Source organism: Dendrobates tinctorius, unplaced genomic scaffold (genome assembly GCF_039654945.1).
Source record: "Dendrobates tinctorius isolate UK_male_01 unplaced genomic scaffold, ASM3965494v1 ptg000226l, whole genome shotgun sequence".
NCBI classification, from domain to species: domain Eukaryota; kingdom Metazoa; phylum Chordata; class Amphibia; order Anura; family Dendrobatidae; genus Dendrobates; species Dendrobates tinctorius.
Genome location: NW_027361893.1, coordinates 7,600,035 through 7,617,174, shown reverse-complemented (window position 1 = coordinate 7,617,174; position 17,140 = coordinate 7,600,035). Strand labels below are relative to the sequence as shown.

The window sequence follows — 17,140 nt, the reverse complement described above, 5'->3', positions numbered from 1 at the left end:
CCCGGGTGCACGGGGTCCTCAGGGCTCACGCACCAGAAGGAGCCCAGCATGCATAGGAAGTGGTTGCCGGGTGCGTGCACAGACTAGACACACAGCACGCATACGTGGGGCATTATGAGTCCAGAAAGCACAAGTGGCCGGCAGGTGCAGCTATCAACCAGGTGATCAATTCATAAAAAAAAAAGAACGCTGGATATTTAAGTGGTCAAAAGTGTTGGTGTCGACAGAAAAGATGGAGAGCTTTTCACCAGGGCACTTGCAGCCGCAACAGGAGGTGCAGGAGAGACAGTCACGCTAAAAAGAAAAGAGGCAGACAGGCCGCAGCAGCAGTGGGAGCTGCTCGGGCAGCGTATGGTTGGATCGTCATGGTTCTAACAAGGAGGGGTCCATAGTCTCGCTGGGAGACATTGTGAAGACCATTCAGCCTCCGGATCCGGTACCCGTCTTTTGAAGCATCTGAGTGGTGAGTGAGCTTCGAGAAAAGTCCAGCACGCTAATGTCTGTTCTCTTTCTCTTCTCTTGTCTCCAACTCTCCCCTCTTTTACATACATTGGTGGGGTGGAGTATAGGGGGTCCCTAAGAAGAGCAAGTATAAAAATAAGAATAAGGAATGTCCCCTATGTAAAAGTCAATTAAGAGCATCCTGGGATAAGAGATTGTGTCAGGACTGTATTAATAAGACAGTGGCAGAGGAGACACCCTCTTTTGCTGAAAACCTAAGATCCCTGATACAGTCAGAGGTCTGTAAGTCAGTGAAGGCGTTACAGACAGCGGATGCAGATAGCAAATCAAGGGACAGATCCAGCCCCTCGTTGTTGTCTCAGGAGGACTCCACAGGATCAGAGGAGGACTTGGATAGATCACGTTACTCGAAAAGTAACTCAGATGTGGAAGATACATTTCCAGTGGAAGCTACAGATAGGCTTATAAAAGCAGTCCAGTCTACCATGGGGCTGGTAGATGAGAAAGCAAAAAAGACGGCCCAAGAACTCATGTTCGGCGGTCTGCAAAAGAAAAGACATAGAGCCTTCCATATTAATGAACTGCAGGGGCTCATTAAAAGAGAATGGGAAAAACCAGAAAGGAGGACCCATATTATCAATTCTCTAAAGAGGAAATACCCCTTTGAGGATGAGGCATCTTCATCCTGGGATAGAGCTCCAAAAATTTATGTAGCAATCTCAAAAGTCGCCAGAAAGTCCTCTCTACCCTTTGAGGATTTGGGTTCCCTATAGGAACCTCTGGATAGATAGACAGAAAGTTGTTTTCAGATGGCCTAGGAGGCCTCGGCAGGAGCATTAAGGCCGGCCTTTGTGGCCTCTTGCGTGGCTAGATCCCTAAAGATATGGGTTGATAACCTGGAGGATCAATTAGAGCAAAGAGTTCCCAGGGAGACTATCCTAGAGGCAATACCGGCCATCAGAGCAGTGGCAGTATTTCTGGCTGAAGCCTTAGCGGAATCAGCAAAGCTGGCAGCTAAATCAGCAGCATTGGCTAATGTGGGATGCCGTGCGGTATGGCTTAAATGCTGGCCGTGGGACACACAGGCAAAGATGAAACTTTGCTCTCTGCCGTGTGAAGGAAATATCTTGTTCGGCCTGGCATTAGATGAGGTGTTGGAAAAGGCCGGCGACGAGAATTTTTTTCCAAAGCAGCCATTTCAGGCATTCCGGTGCTCCTTTAAGAAGGGCCAGAAGTTCAGAAGACAGCAGTATAGAGATTGAGACAGAAACAACTCTGACAAGCGATCCAGAGGAGGGAGAGGTTTCTACTGCGGCAAGCCCTCGAAAGTGACCAAAAAATCCTCCCAGTGACTGTCCTTCTCAGGTGTGAGGGAGGCTCTCACTTCCTCTCAGCCTGGGAGAGTATTTCATCCAGCACCTGGATCTGACAAATTGTGGGATGGGTCTGGAGTTAAGGTTCCACCACTGGCCACTGCAAAGATATATGCAGACCCCAGTACAGCCCTCACAAGAAAAACAACAAAGCCAGGAAGAGGAGGTAATCTCGCTCCTAGACAAACATGTCCTGGAAAAGGTTCCTGTAGAAAAAAGAAAAGAGAGGTTTTTAATCCCCCCCTATTTCTCATAAAAAAGCTGGACAATTCCTGGAGGACAATTATAAATCTGAAAGGCCTCAACAGGTATCTGATAATCCCGTCATTCAAGATGGAGACGATAAGATCAGCAGTAAAGCTCCTCTTTCCTCAGTGTTATGTGGCAGTGCTGGACCTCAAGGACGCTTATTACCACATCCTGATACGGCAACAAGATCGCAGGTTTCTCAGGGTGGCAGTCCAGATGGGGTCACAGTTATGTCACTTTCAGTACAGGGCTCTGCCTTTTGGATTAGCGATAGCCCTTCGAGTATTCAAGATGGGGTCACAGTTATGTCACTTTCAGTACAGGGCTCTGCCTTTTGGATTAGCGATAGCCCTTCGAGTATTCACAAAGTTGATTGCAGAGGTCACAGCGCATCTCAGAGAAAAAGATACTCTGATAATACCTTATCTGGATGACATCTTGATATTGGGAAGAAATTTCCTTCACTGTCAAGAACAAGTCAGAAGAGTGATGGAGACATTACAGATGCTGCGATGGCATATGAACCTCCAAAAATCCAAGCTGGAATCAGCATTGGTACAGAATTTCCTGGGGCTAACAGTAGATTCAGTGGTGCAGTAGTGTCGCCTCCCAGAGGAAAAGAAGAGAATCAAACAGTTAATTATGACCACAATAAAGAAAGCGGAAATGACGTTAAGAAGAGCAATGTCATTGTTGGGGTCTCTAACCTCCTGCATGCCAGCGGTGAAATGGGCCCAGTTCCATACAAGGGAACTACAATGGTGTGTGCTGCAGACCGACCTAAAACTTCAGGGGCAGTTAGAGCGAAAGCTTATCCTCCCGGACTCTGTGCTCCAATCACTCAGGTGGTGGTTACAGATAGTCATCCCCAATCTAATCTCTCATCTTTGAATATCAAAAGGCTCTTTGTTAACAGATATACAACAAATGACCGGTCATTTACATTCCTTTGTTCAATGGGCCATCTGGTTGAACATTTAAGTTTACCTTCTGCTAACCTCCCTGAAAGTAAAGGGGGTTTTACACATAGCGATATCGCTAGCAATATCGCTAAAACGTCACTGATTTTTGTGACGTTATAGCGAAATTGCTAGCGATATCGCTATGTGTGATACTTGCCTCCGACCGGCTCCCCCGCTGTCTGTCGCTGATCGCGCGGCTCCATTTCTCGTCATCTGCTTCCTGCTGTGTGAGACGAGCGACGCGTGGACGCGGGCGGGAGAACGTCAGGATCGCTGTGTGTGAAAGGTAAGTATCGTCCGCTGCATCGCTGCCGCATCACTGTGGGATCTTCCTGTGTGGAAGGTCACTAGCGATCATTTAGCAATGCACCAGCGATCCTGACCGGGTCGGATCGCTGGTCGGATCGCTGGTGCATCGCTAAATGTAAAAGGGCCTTAAGGATATATATTATGGTTTCAATCAGATTAATATATATCAATAATTGGCATTGATTAATTGGAGTGTTGAAACCATTAAAAATAACAATTACTATACAATTACTCAACACCTAGTTCCCAGAATGTGCTTCAGGAGATACACACAGTAAATTAAGGGGGTTCTTCCCACTATCGTAATGCCAAATGCATGGATGCTAAATGTGGTTTGGGCACACTACAAGGCTCTGAAGTGAGGAGATTTGACTTTGGGAGAGCGGATATTACTGGATTGGTTTACGGAAGCCATGATGCTTTTCGATAGCCTTTGAGTCACTACTAACATGAAAACCTCTGTTTTTCCATTGAAAGATGATGAACCTGAGTAAAAAATTTTATTGGCATAAGTTTCACCTACATAACATTGTTCATTCTGCCTCCCAAATATGGAATAAAAAGCCATCAAACAGTTGATCACCATGCTCTACTAGTTCATTCTTCAAGGTTTTCTATTAGACTGTGAACTGTCATTGTCTCAGTGAATAATTCAATATCACATAACTTGCCATTTTTTACAGACCGTTTAAGTAGAAATGTTCAAAAATGATAAATTTCAAGGATATCTTATTCAAAAGTAATAATTTTTTTTTTTTGCTTTGCAGATGACTGTACCAGGACATCAGAGGGACAGCTGACATCTTCAATTTTTATATCTGATGATTTTGAGATCCCACAGGATACAATTGAAGTGAAAACCAATACTCCAGATATATCATCGTTACTTCTTTGCAAAGATCTGTTATCTGATCCTTTGAAACAGATTAAGTCTTTTGATTCATTAGCGACTACTAAGGAAAATCATAGTAACAAAATAAGAGTTAAAATAACTGCTCTTAAAAGAACGAAGACATTTTCTCATTCAGAATATGGAAATAGTTTTCCCATTGAAAATTCTTTTCTTAAACATCAAAAAATGAACACAGCAGAGAATAGATTTTCTTGTGCCAAGTGTGGGAAATGTTTTAACAAGAAATCAAATCTTGTTAGTCACCAGAGAACTCACACAGGGGAGAAGCCATTTTCATGTTCAGAATGTGGAAAATGTTTTAACCAGAAATCAATTCTTGTTAGTCACCAGAGAACTCACACAGGGGAGAAGCCTTTTTCATGTTCAGAATGTGGAAAATGTTTTAGCAAGAAACAGCATCTTGATAGACACCAGAGAACCCACACAGGGGAGAAGCCTTTTTCTTGTTCAGAATGTGGAAAATGTTTTAACCAGAAATCAATTCTTGTAAGTCACCAGAGAACTCACACAGGGGAGAAGCCTTTTTCATGTTCAGAATGTGAAAAATGTTTTAGCAAGAAGCAGCATCTTGATAGACACCAGAGAACCCACACAGGGGAGAAGCCTTTTTCATGTTCAGAATGTGAGAAATGTTTTTACCAGAAATCAGGTTTTGTTCTACATCGGAGAATTCACACAGGGGAGAAACCTTTTTCCTGTTCAGAATGTGCAAAATGTTTTAACCGGAAACAGCATCTTGATACACACAAGAGAACCCACACAGGGGAGAAGCCTTTTTCATGTTCAGAATGTGAGAAATGTTTTAGCCAGAAATCAGATTTTGTTCGACATCAGAGAATTCACACAGGGGAGAAGCCTTTTTCCTGTTCAGAATGTGGGAAATATTTTACACATATATCAAATTTTGTCAAGCACCGAAGAACCCACACAGGAGAGAAGCCTTTTTCCTGTTCAGAATGTGGGAAATATTTTACACATAAATCAAACTTTGTCAAGCACCGAAAAACCCACACAGGGGAGAAGCCTTTTTCCTGTTCAGAATGTGGAAAATGTTTTGTGAAGAAATCATCTCTTCTTAGTCATCAAAGAATTCACATAGGAGACAAGCCTTTTTCATTTTCTTAATGTAGTAAATGATTTACACAAAAATAGACTCTTAAACATCAGAGAATTCACACAGGGGAGAAACCTTTTTCCTGTTCAGAATGTTGAATTTTTTTTAACTGAAAATCGTGTTTTCTTAAAGGGGTTGTCCACTAGTAGGACAACTCCTTGTAATTCTTTGTTTGGCCTTGTTAAAACAAAAACACTCATACTCACTTTCCTTGCTAGCTCCGTTCCCGCAGGGTCAGCACTTGCGTTTCTGAGGCTCACTTGAGGTTGCTACATTACACGAAACCCTGCGCCCAATCAGCGCCAGCTTCACTCTCCTCTTCTGTAGAAGTATTGAACATCAACAGGAAGCCAAGGCTACGGAGGCGTTCTGCCTTCTTCCTGATGTTCGATTTGTCCAAATGTAGGGACAGTGATGCCAGCGCTGGTTGGGCACAGGGCATATGTGACAAAACAAGCTCATATGAGCTCTGGGAACACAAGTGCTGACATCGCTGGAATGGCACCAGCATGGGAGTTTTGTTTAAGTGTTTTTATTTTAACAGAACTAATAGTGATGAGCGAACTTGCTCACCACTACTCGTTACTCGCCTGAATATCACTGTGCTCGTTGTACTCGGCGAGCACCGAGCATTTCAGGGATTGTACAGCGGGAGCTTGGGTCTCCACCCTGCAATTCTGGCACTCTTTAGAGCACCAATGACAAAGCAGTGATTGTCTGCAATGCACTATAATGCCGCAGTGATCTTTGTTGTGGTATTGCAGTGATTGGTTGGCTGCACAGCGTCATCAGTTCTATAAGAGACCTGGCGCCGCCCTGCTCACCACATTCTGCTCCGGACTTAGGTAGTGTAGGGACAGCTGCTGCAGAGATGGGGTCAGAATCGTCCTTTTAATAGTTAGTGTGGGTCTGTTAGTGTTCGGTCCACAAATCCTGAGAAACCAACAGTCCTTTTTAGGGCTAATTTGAGGGTACTGAGATTGCAGCACTTGGTAGGCAGGTGAGTCTATGTGCACATATCCACATCATTGCAAGGCCTGCAGGCACTGTATGTGAGTACATAGATCTCATTGCGTAACTCAAAAAGCTCCATTACTGTGTGCTGCTGCTTATTTAATATATACCTAGCTGCAGTTGTGGCAATTTCTGTTTTTTTTTTTTTTTTTTATTTGCAGCTTATACCTGCTCATTTTATTCTAAAGCAATCCTTAGCCCCCTTTTTTCTACATTTATTTGCTTGGTCACGCTGCAGACTACAGCCAGGTCATTGTAATAAAATAGCGTGCAAATGTAAGAATTAAAAAAAAAAAAATTTTTTCCCAGGCATCAGATGTGAGTGCGCTAAAAAATGTCTTTTTTTTTTGTATGATCTAATATTTTGTAGTGTCTTACATCATTTTTGGACACCATTTTGCTGCCCCAAAAATCTGTAGCTGGCCCATAAATATTCAGCTACAGTTCTTATATTTATCACTGAGTTGTATGCCACACGCATCGCATATCATTACGCCAAATATCTTTACTATTTTAGTGCTCCATTTTATTATTTTTGGTGTGCCCAAAAAAATCAAGGCCACATTTAGATCAGTCTGTTATCTCCGTCAAACGCATGGTGTATCTGGTGGAAAAATCTTTTCTTCTCAGGCATATGTTGCATAGTTCTGTCTGCTAGCCTTGTTCTACTCATTTTTTATTGTTTTCAAAAATTAACAAAAAGCATACCAAAAAAATATATACAGTCTGAGGCCTGGTGTATCTGTGGTGGAAAAATCTTTGCTTCGCAGGCATACTGATCACATATAATTTTTCTCCAAATAAATCCATTTGCATTGAGCTTTTCAAATATTTCAGTAGTCCATTTAAAATGGGCAAGGCAAGGTGCAAGGGACAGGGAAGTGGATGTGATGCTGATTGAGCATGCACAGGCCGAGGCCAAGCTGAAAGTGGGCCACAGCAAAGACCCACATCTTTGCGCTCGACCTTCCTGTCCCAGTTTCTAGGCAACTGCAGCACACCACTATTGAAGCCAGAGCAGTGTGAAACGGTTGTTGGTTGGATAGCTGATAATGCTTCCAGTCACGTAGCCACCACCATGTTTTCCACATGGTCAAGTCTGAGTAGCCGTGAATGTGGACTGGATATTACTCACCCTAATCCTCCTTCCTCCCACCATGCCGAGTGCCCTGAGACAACTGATCCCACACTTGGACATTCTGTAGAGCTGTTCAGTTTTCCCTCTATAGATTCCGGACTCTCGGCCGGTCAACTTGAAGTGGGGCCAGATGAGATCGCATGTAGCAATGACCAAACATTTGAACAGCCACGGTCACATGAAGGCGATGGTGGGAAAGTCTCACAAGAGGTGAACGATGATGAGACACAATTGCTAGAAAGTCATGGGTAGCAGGGTGTGGATGTGGAAGACGTGGTGGATGACATAGTGACTGACCCAACCTGGCAGGAGGACATGCAGAGTGAGGACAGCAGCACACATGGGGAAGGAGGCATATCACCCCAACAGGCAGGAAAAAGCAGTGTGGTGGCCGCAGACAGAATGCATGCATCCGTTCCCCGTAACACCAACATGACGGAAGTTGCCATTCCAACTGTTAGATCTTCCCGAGTCTCGTTATTTTTTAAAGACTCTGCCGATAACCCCAAAACGGCCATTTGCAGCACTTGCCATGCCCGCATCAGCAGAGGTAACAAAACTACCAGCCTGACCACTACCAGCATGATTAGGCACATGGCAGCAAAGCACCCGACTTTGTGGACCGAACCCCAGGCTCCAGGAACACTGTCTGCAGTTGACAACATTGCTTCTTCCACTGTTTTGCGTCACGTTGCCGTCAGACTCTGGGCCTGCTGTCCCGGCCTCGGCCACTAGGAGGCGCGGACGGTCACGTCGCCGTCAGACTCGGAGCCTGGTGTCCCGGCCTCGGCCACTAGGAGGCGCCAGACTGTCACATCGCCGTCAGACTCGGGGCCTGCTGTCCTGGCATCGGCCACTAGGAGGCGCCCGACTGTCATGTCGCCGTCAGACTCGAGGCCTGCTGTTCCTGCCTCAGCCACTGGGAGGCGCCGTGGTTCACCCCCGAGTGATGGCGGTGACAGAGAAGGGGCTCCTGCGCAGGCATCTGATGGATGCAGGCTCCGCTCCTCTGTCAATCATGAAGGGGTTGGTGCATCACCATCTGGCCTGGTCCTGGGGGCGGTCCAAATAACATCAGTCCGGGAGTCTGTGAGGGATGACCTGATTCCTTAAATACCTTGGGACTGGTCTTGCAAGCTGCCGGATATAGTCTTGGTTCCCCTATGTGCTACTGTGTGATTTGCTATTGTTTGACTCTGACCTCAGCCTGGATTTCTGACCCCTCTACTGCCTGACGATTTTGTACCTCTGCCATTCTCCCGGTTTGTGACCTTGGCCTGGATATTCAACTCTGCTACTGCCTGCCGTTTTTGTACCTTGCCGCCCTCCCGGGTTGTAACCTTGGCCTGGATATTCAACTCTGCTACTGCCTGCTGTTTTTGTACCTTGCCCCTCTCCTGTTTTGTGACCTTGGCCTGGACTGTCGACTCTGCCACTGCCTGCCGTTTCTGTACCTCCGCTGCTCTCCCGGTTTCTGACTACGTTTTTGGTTCCCCGCCTTCTCTATTGGCGACCGTCCTGCTCTGGCGCACTGCTCCACCAGACAGCCACCCCCTGGGCCTTGCTACAATTCCAGATCCCTGTATAGGGGTTAAGGGTCTCGGGGTGCTGTCCCAACTGCAGTACAGATCCGCGGACGGACGTCACATTTTGCATACAAGTCAATCCCCAATTCACAGTGCCTGTGAAGATGCCTTGGGCCCTGCACCTGTTGCCCACAGTGAACCAGCACCATCATCAAGCCTGTCCACGTCCTTGGCCCAGCCCAGCCTTCAGTTGTCTATACCCCAGTCATTGGAGCGCAAGCGGAAATACCTAGCCAATGCCCCACAGGCCACAGTACTTAATTCAAACACTTCTTGTCTGCTTTCGCTTGAAATGTTGCCTTTTAGGCTTGAGACGGAAGCTTTTCACAACCTGATGGCGGCAGCCATCCCAAGGTACTCATTCCCCAATCGCCACTATTTCTCCTGTAGTGCCGTACTGGCATTACACCAGCATGTGTCCCACAACATTACTCGTGCCCTCAACCATGCTGTTACTGGAAAACTCCACTTAACCACGGACACGTGGACAAGTGCTTGTGGGCAGGGACGGTACATCTCACTGACGGCACACTGGGTTAACATAGTGGAAGCCGGGACCCAGTCGGACCTTGGGATGGAACACCTCCCCACGCCGAGGATTGCGGTCCCTATGTCAATCAGGATTGCCCCCACAATCTATAGCCCTGCACCTTCTCTTCAGCCTCCATCTCTGAAATGAACACATCAGTCAGAAGCTGAAAGCACTGCCTCAGCCAAGCGGCAACAGGCTGTGCTGAAGCTAATCTGCATAGGTGACAAATTGCACAATGCAGAAGAGTTGTGGACAGCGCTGAAAGAGCAGTCAGATATTTGGATGACACCGCTGAACCTACAGCCAGGCATGGTCGTGTGACAATGGCCCAAACCTGGTGGTGGCTCTGAGGCAAGGTGAGCTCACACACGTACTTTACCTAGCCCATTTGCCTAACCTCATGGTTAAATATTTTCTCAAAAGCTACCCGGAGCTGCTGGATCTGCTAGTGAAAATACGCTATCTGCCCATTTTAGAACAGCTACAGCTTCAGCTCCCCTTGCTGTGCTTCAGCAGCGTTTGCAGCTTCCGGCTCACCGACTGGTGTGTGATGTCCCCATGCATTGGAACTCTACACTGCATATGTTGGAAAGGATTTGTGAGCAGAAGAGGGCAATTGTTTACTACCAGCATCAACAAGGTGGTGGATATTCAGTTCAGACTCCACACATAAGACCTCAGGAGTAGACATGGATGTCAGACATATGTACCATCCTCCAGAACTTTGAGGACTGCACCACGATGGTGAGTGGCGATGACGTCATCATCCTGCTTCTCAGCATTCTGAAAACCTCTCTGCTCACAATTAAACCGGATGCATTGCAGGCAGAGAGCGAGGACATGGAGCAAGGAACCATACTGGGTGATTACACTCAGCCCAGCCTCATGTCATCGCAACATGGATTGGTAGACAATGAGGAGGATGAACAGGAGCTACTTTCATGCACTATAGATGGTACTACAAGCACAGCTGTCATATCATCTGTTCAGCGGGCATGTCCTGAGGACAGGGATGAGGAGGAGGACAGCATGGTCAGTCATCCTTTTGGTAAGGACATGGAAGTCTTGCTTGTTAACAGTCTGACACGCATGGCTTACTTTATGTTGTGCTGCGTTTCCCATGACCCTCGCATTATAAAATTTTTTGGTGACACTCATTACTGGTTGGTGACACTTCTAGACCCATGCTACAAGGAGAACTTTCAATCTCTTCTTCCAGAGGCAGACAGGTGTACAAAAATGTTGCTGTACCAGAGGGCTCTTGTAACGGAATTAATGAAAAAATTTCCAAGTAAGAACGCTGGCAGCAGACGTCAATGTTTGTTGTACAACCAAGGAGTCCAAGCGAGAGAGACAGAAGTACAATCCAGCTCAGGCATGGAACAATGGCAAAATTCTGGGACAGTTTTCTCAGACCCTCCCATCGTGCCAGCACAGAGGCAAGGGGTGCTGGCACAAGAAGTGCAATGTTTGGGAAGATGCTGAGGGAGTACCTTGCAGATCGTACAAATGTCCTCCGGGATTCCTCTGTGCCTTTTAATTATTAGTTATCCAAGCTGGACACGTGGCATGAACTGGCTCTCTATGCCTTGGAGGTCCTGGCCTGCCCTGCTGCTAGCATTCTGTCAGAGCAGGTTTTTAGTGCCGCTGGTGGAATTATAATAGATAACCGCATCCGCCTGTCAACTGACAATGCTGACAGGCTGAATCTTATAAAAATGAACAAGGGCTGGATTGGGCAATACTTTTGTACATCACTGAAAGAAAACAGCAAAAGATAACCTCAAATACATTGTCTTTTTGTGGAGGTGTATTCTCATGCACCTTTTCACAACCACTCATGGGTATCCGCTTCCTGATTTGGTCTGTTTGGTGTTATCCTTATCCTCATCATCCACAACCAGTAGAACACCAGTGTGAACGTATTCCGTGATGCAAAAGTCACTCAATTTTTCTTGCAAGGGTGTTTTTATGATACCCGTTACGAATTTGAAACCAAAACAAATGTTACCCCCCCAGGGGGAACTGTCATAAAAATGAGATGCATGTATATTCTTCCCATTTATTGTTATATTTTTCAGTTTTACTATCTGTGGACCATCCACTTAGGACCTAGTGTAAACTTCTACAATCTAAAAATACTGAAATACTGCTATATTTTAATTTATATCCCTGTCTCTGAGCTGTTGATAGGGACAAACGTATCTCGTTGGACACATTCTGGCTTCATATCTATGAACCTGTGTTCGCCCCTCCCTTTTGTTATTTTCTTTCATAGGTGGATTCACATTTTTTATTTATTTGTTTGATTTCAGTATGATTTATCATTATGTCTCCTCATTCTCTGCCACTAGATCACCAGGGTTAACCGGTTCTCTGCTGCTGTAGCCATTCAATTTTTGGCAAAGGGTGTCTATGATCCCCATATCATTTAAAAAAAAAAAAAAAAGTACCCCCAATGGGGAAATGTTTGTCAGCCCATGCACTGCGTGTATGGGCATTACGAGTCTAGGAGACCCGCTCCTTTTAAATTGGGCCTAGTTTTTAATGAGGCCTTCCTGAACGTCTCATCATCCACCGCCACTAGATCACCAGGGTTTACGTGTTCCATGCTGCTACATCCAGTGAAATTTTTGGAAAGGTTGTCTATGATGCCCATAAAATATTTTTAACAATTTTGCTCCCCCAGGGGAAAATTTTTGTCAACCTATGCACTAAGTGTATGGGCATTACGAGTCTAGGGGACCCGCTCCTTTAAATTTGGCCCAGTTTTTAATGAGGCCTTCCTGAACGTCTCATCATCCACCGCCACTAGATCACCAGGGTTAACGTGTTCTGTGCTGCTACATCCAGTGAAATTTTTGGAAAGGGTGTCTTCTATGATCCCCATAAAATATTTTTAAAAACGTACCACCACTTAGTGTATGGGCATTACGAGTCTAGGAGACCCGCTCCAGTTGTGATGTTGTGTGATATGTGGGTATCATTTTGTGTATATTTATATTTTACGGATTTCCATAGTGTACTCTTGTTTCCCTGTTTCATTCCATGTATTCCCATCTTGTCTAGAGTCTCAATTACCTTCCAAAAGTCTGATAATTCTATTAGCTCACTTAAGCCCCCGTCACACATAGCGATCTCACTAGCGAGATCGCTGCTGAGTCACAAGTTTTGTGACGCAACAGCGATCTCACCAGCGAGATCGCTGTGTGTGACACTGACCAGCGACCCGCCCCCCTGCCGGTTATCGCTGATCGTCCTGGAATGACCAGGGCATTTTTTTGATCGATTGTCTCCCGCTGGCCAGCACGCATCGCTGCGTGTGACAGGTGGGAGACCAGCGATCAGCAATCAGTGCGCTGGTAACTAAGGTAAACATCGGGTTTCTAAGTGGCGCGCAGCGCTTAGAAACCAGATGTGTACCTTGGTTACCAGCTCCCTGCACCAGCGTGCTGGTAACTAAGGTACACAGTGGGTAACTAAGCGATGTGTGTCGCTTGTTACCCTCCTGTCACTGGTGCTGAACGCTGGTGAAGCTGCCTGTTTGACAGCTCACCAGCAATCATGTAGGACACACCAGCAATCCTGAGAAGGTCATATCGTTGTCGGGATCGCTGGTGCGTTGCTATGTGTGACGGGGCCCTTACTGTCTGCAGCCTGACTGTATCTATGCCTCTTGATGACCCCCTGTAGTGCCTTAATCCCCAAGGCACCTTTGTCAGGTCTGGAAGTCCTGAAAGCCTCCCCAACCTGTCTGACAACCCCGAGACATAAGGAGGGGGCTGGGGAGGACAGTAGCTGTTCAAGTCAGACCCTGTGTGGTGATGATCGTGTGAAGACGGCATGTCAGAGAGAAGGGGAAGCATATGGACCCATTTTATCCTCTGCTGGATTTTTGGACTCTCATCTCCTTGGACATTCATCCTGTTGCTGAACTGCATTTGTGTTCTGGACTATTGTATCCTCAGTGTGGTGGATTGTTTATGGACCTTTTAGTTTTGCTGATAATAAAGGTCTTCGGGTTGTTCACACTTCACTTGCTCAGTTGATTGTGTGATATCAGAGAAGGACCCTGTGACACTTTGTAATGGGACTTTTTTTTTAAGAGGCCCTCCATGTTTCTTCCAAGGTGGGATTGGGGTGCGTGCAAATTTGGGTCAAGGCGGCCCTTGCATTCAATGCATAAGGAAACTGTGTGGCAGGACCACCTGAAGACTGTGAAGTGGGTTTTTATGTGGCCTTCCAGTATCTGGGTTTAAAGGCATATTGGGGTGCATATGACTTAATACCAGGGCAGGCCTTGCATTCAATGCAACGTTTTTCAGGAGGCCCTCCTTTACCTCTCGTGAAAGGGGTATTGGGTGAATTGTAATTCTTGGCAGCCCAGCATAGGCAATAACAGCATAGGTGACACACTGTTTAATTATGGCCCTTTAAGAATATTAATGCCGCCTGATGCCCCTCTAAAAATAGGCTTTGTGACTTTGAGTCCCTCCTTCAGAAATGAAACAAGATGTGTCTCTTTATGTGTCACACACCACATGGCCAGCTCGGGTTGTTAAATGTTAGAATGACATTGCCCAGTGAATGCATTAGTAAGCAATGTTAAAGTTGAAAAACGCATCAAAAACACGCTGCGTGTGAACATAGCAAAAGTGGTGGAGGAACAATTCGGTCTGGGGTTAATTTGCCTTCTATACAAGTCATTAACCTGGAAAGAATGTACCTTAATATATTTCCCAGCAAAATTCATTTTGGTTTCGTTTTTGTATGTTATTTGGTGCACCTATAAAAACGGTGTAAAACTCTGACAACATTGCTTACAGCTGTGACCTAGGAGTCAGGAATGCTTCCAGGGACTATCCCCATGATGTTCTTATGTCATTTGAGCAGTGTTTCCATCATTTTCTGATGTTTTTAGACCTTAAAAAGGACCCCCGGGGGATAGTGGTTAAAATGCTCGGGTCTCTCATAGACTTACATCGGGCTCGTTGTTCTGTCCGAGTACCCGAGTATTCCAATTTGCTCGACCCGAGCAACAAGCACCCGAGCATTTTAGTGCTCGCTCATCACTAAGAACCAATCATGAGGAATGATGAAGGGTTGTCCAAGTTGTGGAAAACTTCTTTAAACATCAAAAATCTCATATAATATCTAGAATATGAAAAATGAATTACTGGAAAATAGTATTTTGTTGACCAACAAAAATAACTCAGAGAAGAAACTATTTGTTATTGAGAAATTGTACAGTCAGACAAACAGACAGTCGTATAATTAAATAAAAAAATTGAAATAACTTTAGAACTTACTATATTTTTTGTACTATAAGACACCATTTTAGAAAGAAAAAATCTTGCTAATTAGTGAGTGTGCCTTTATAGACTGGAGGCAGCTTCCTGTGACAGAGAAGAATGCTGAGATGATGTCCTTCATGATCACTGAGAGAACAGCGCTCTCTACTCCTGCCCCATACTTATATAACTGGTGCAGAGCAGGAGAGTAAGGTACATGGACCTGCACAGAGGCTGCTCGTTCTTAGTGAGCAATTGAAGCATCTTCCACCCGACCAGATCAAAGACCTTTCCGATCATGTAATCAATCACATGACCTGGAAGGAACTACAAAATGGGGTAATGTATATACAGTGTATGTGTATGAAAATGTTCCTAGGTAATAGAGCTGTGTGTATGTAAGTGTGAATATTTAGCAGAGCTGTGTGTATGTAAATATGCATATGACGCAGAGCTGTGAGTGTATGTGTTTATATATAGCAGAGCTGTGTGTATGTAAATGTGCCTCTGTAGGAGTACTGTGTGTATGTAAATGTGCGTATACAGCATAGCTGTGTATATAAATATGCGTATCACAATCAAAAGGAAAAACCAGTCATAAGGTCAAATAACAAAATAGGATCAATTTTATTAATATTTATAAAAAATTGTACAGACAGACAGGCATGAAGTAGGGCTAAGAGATTAAACATAGCTGTTATAACCACATATGAGGCCCAAGGTGGGTCTGTCAGAAGGCAAGTATGCATAAACATTTAAATTAGTGAAAAAACATCACATCACTTATCAAAGCATACACAGTGGCAATCATTTATAAGGCAACCAATCAAGTATACATGCCAAGAAAAAGCCTCAGCCATATCCACACAATAGGCTACTAGCGCAAATAGCGCCCCTTGATAAAGGTACGCCGAAACGCGTGTCAGGGCTGGTGGGACTGTCCGGCAAGGTTGCTCTGCTCCATATCAGGTACCTGTATACATCACTATTATGGTGCACTCTTTACGCTAGTAGCCTATTGTGTGGATATGGCTGAGGCTTTTTCTTGGCATGTATACTTGGTTGGGTGCCTTATAAATGATTGCCACTGTGTATGCGTTGATGACTGTGATGTTTTTTCACTAATTTAAATGTTTATGCATACTTGCCTTCTGACAGACCCACCTTGGGCCTCATATGTGGTTATAACAGCTATGTTTCATCTCTTAGCCCTACTTCATGCCTGTCTGTACAATTTTTTAAAAATATTAATAAAATTGATCCTATTTTGCTATTTGACCTTATGACTGGTTTTTCCTTTTGATTGTGATTGTAGCTTTACAGTTGGTCATCTATTGTCCTTATTTATGGTGGCTGTGTGGGACTTTGTTTCTAGTCTGTAATCTTACTCAATCTTCCCACCAATAATGTTCATCGGATTTATCTTATATAAATATTCGTATGTAGTAAAGGTGAGTGTGCGTGCACTGTCCATGAAGCAGTGTTGTGTGTGTGAAAAAGTGATTGCCCCCTAAACATTGATATAGAAGAGTTAATGGTTAGCTTTTATATCCCTTTAAATGCCTTTAAGACTTCAATTGCCTTTTGCCTTATTATTGCTAGAATTATTCTTATGTAGACTAGTAGTCTCTGTCTTCAAGGAAACTATACTTGTTATCATATTTGTTCTCAACAACGTGTTCTGGGTTCATTGTAAACAAGGTACGACCCTGAGGTGATGGTGGGGGCCAAATGAGCTCCATAGAGTCACATATTGTTGTAAATGGTATAAAAAACATGTCTTGTATTTCATTACGTCAGATAAAGTGATTTGACCACGGCTTGTGTGTTGAAGTTTCTTTGTCTCCAAGCGCTTGCAACAGAAAGGGCGAAAAACCACACAATTCGGACTCACTGGTGATCTGGACAGCTGACGCTTGGTCAGAACAAAAGCAGCTACGATAACTGGTTGGGCCACTCTTAGCAGCAACAACTGCAATCAAGCATTTGCATTAACTGGCAATGAGTCTTTACAATGCTCTGGAGGAAATTTGACCCACTCGTCTTTGCAAAATTATTGTAATTCAGCAACATTAGAGGGTTTCAGAGCATGAAGCTCATTTTTAACCCCTTTACTCCCAAGGGTGGTTTGCACATTAATGCCAGGGCCAATTTTTACAATTCTGACCACTGTCCTTTTATGAGGCAATAACTCTGG

General features: G+C 44.8%; 2 protein-coding genes across 2 annotated transcripts in view; both read left to right on the top strand.

Annotated features, from left to right (window-relative positions):
• Positions 1 to 13,683, top strand: part of LOC141059327 (uncharacterized) — a 69,076-nt gene extending 55,393 nt beyond the window's left edge. The window contains exon 7 of the mRNA XM_073555657.1: positions 4,123 to 13,683. Coding sequence (XP_073411758.1) covers positions 4,123 to 5,393 — 1,271 coding nt within the window. The 3' untranslated portion in view covers positions 5,394 to 13,683. The remainder of the gene's footprint in view (positions 1 to 4,122) is intronic.
• LOC141059328 (gastrula zinc finger protein XlCGF66.1-like) overlaps positions 1 to 17,140 on the top strand; it is a 389,061-nt gene that overhangs the window by 59,213 nt on the left and 312,708 nt on the right. The gene's annotated exons all lie outside the window — the stretch shown is intronic.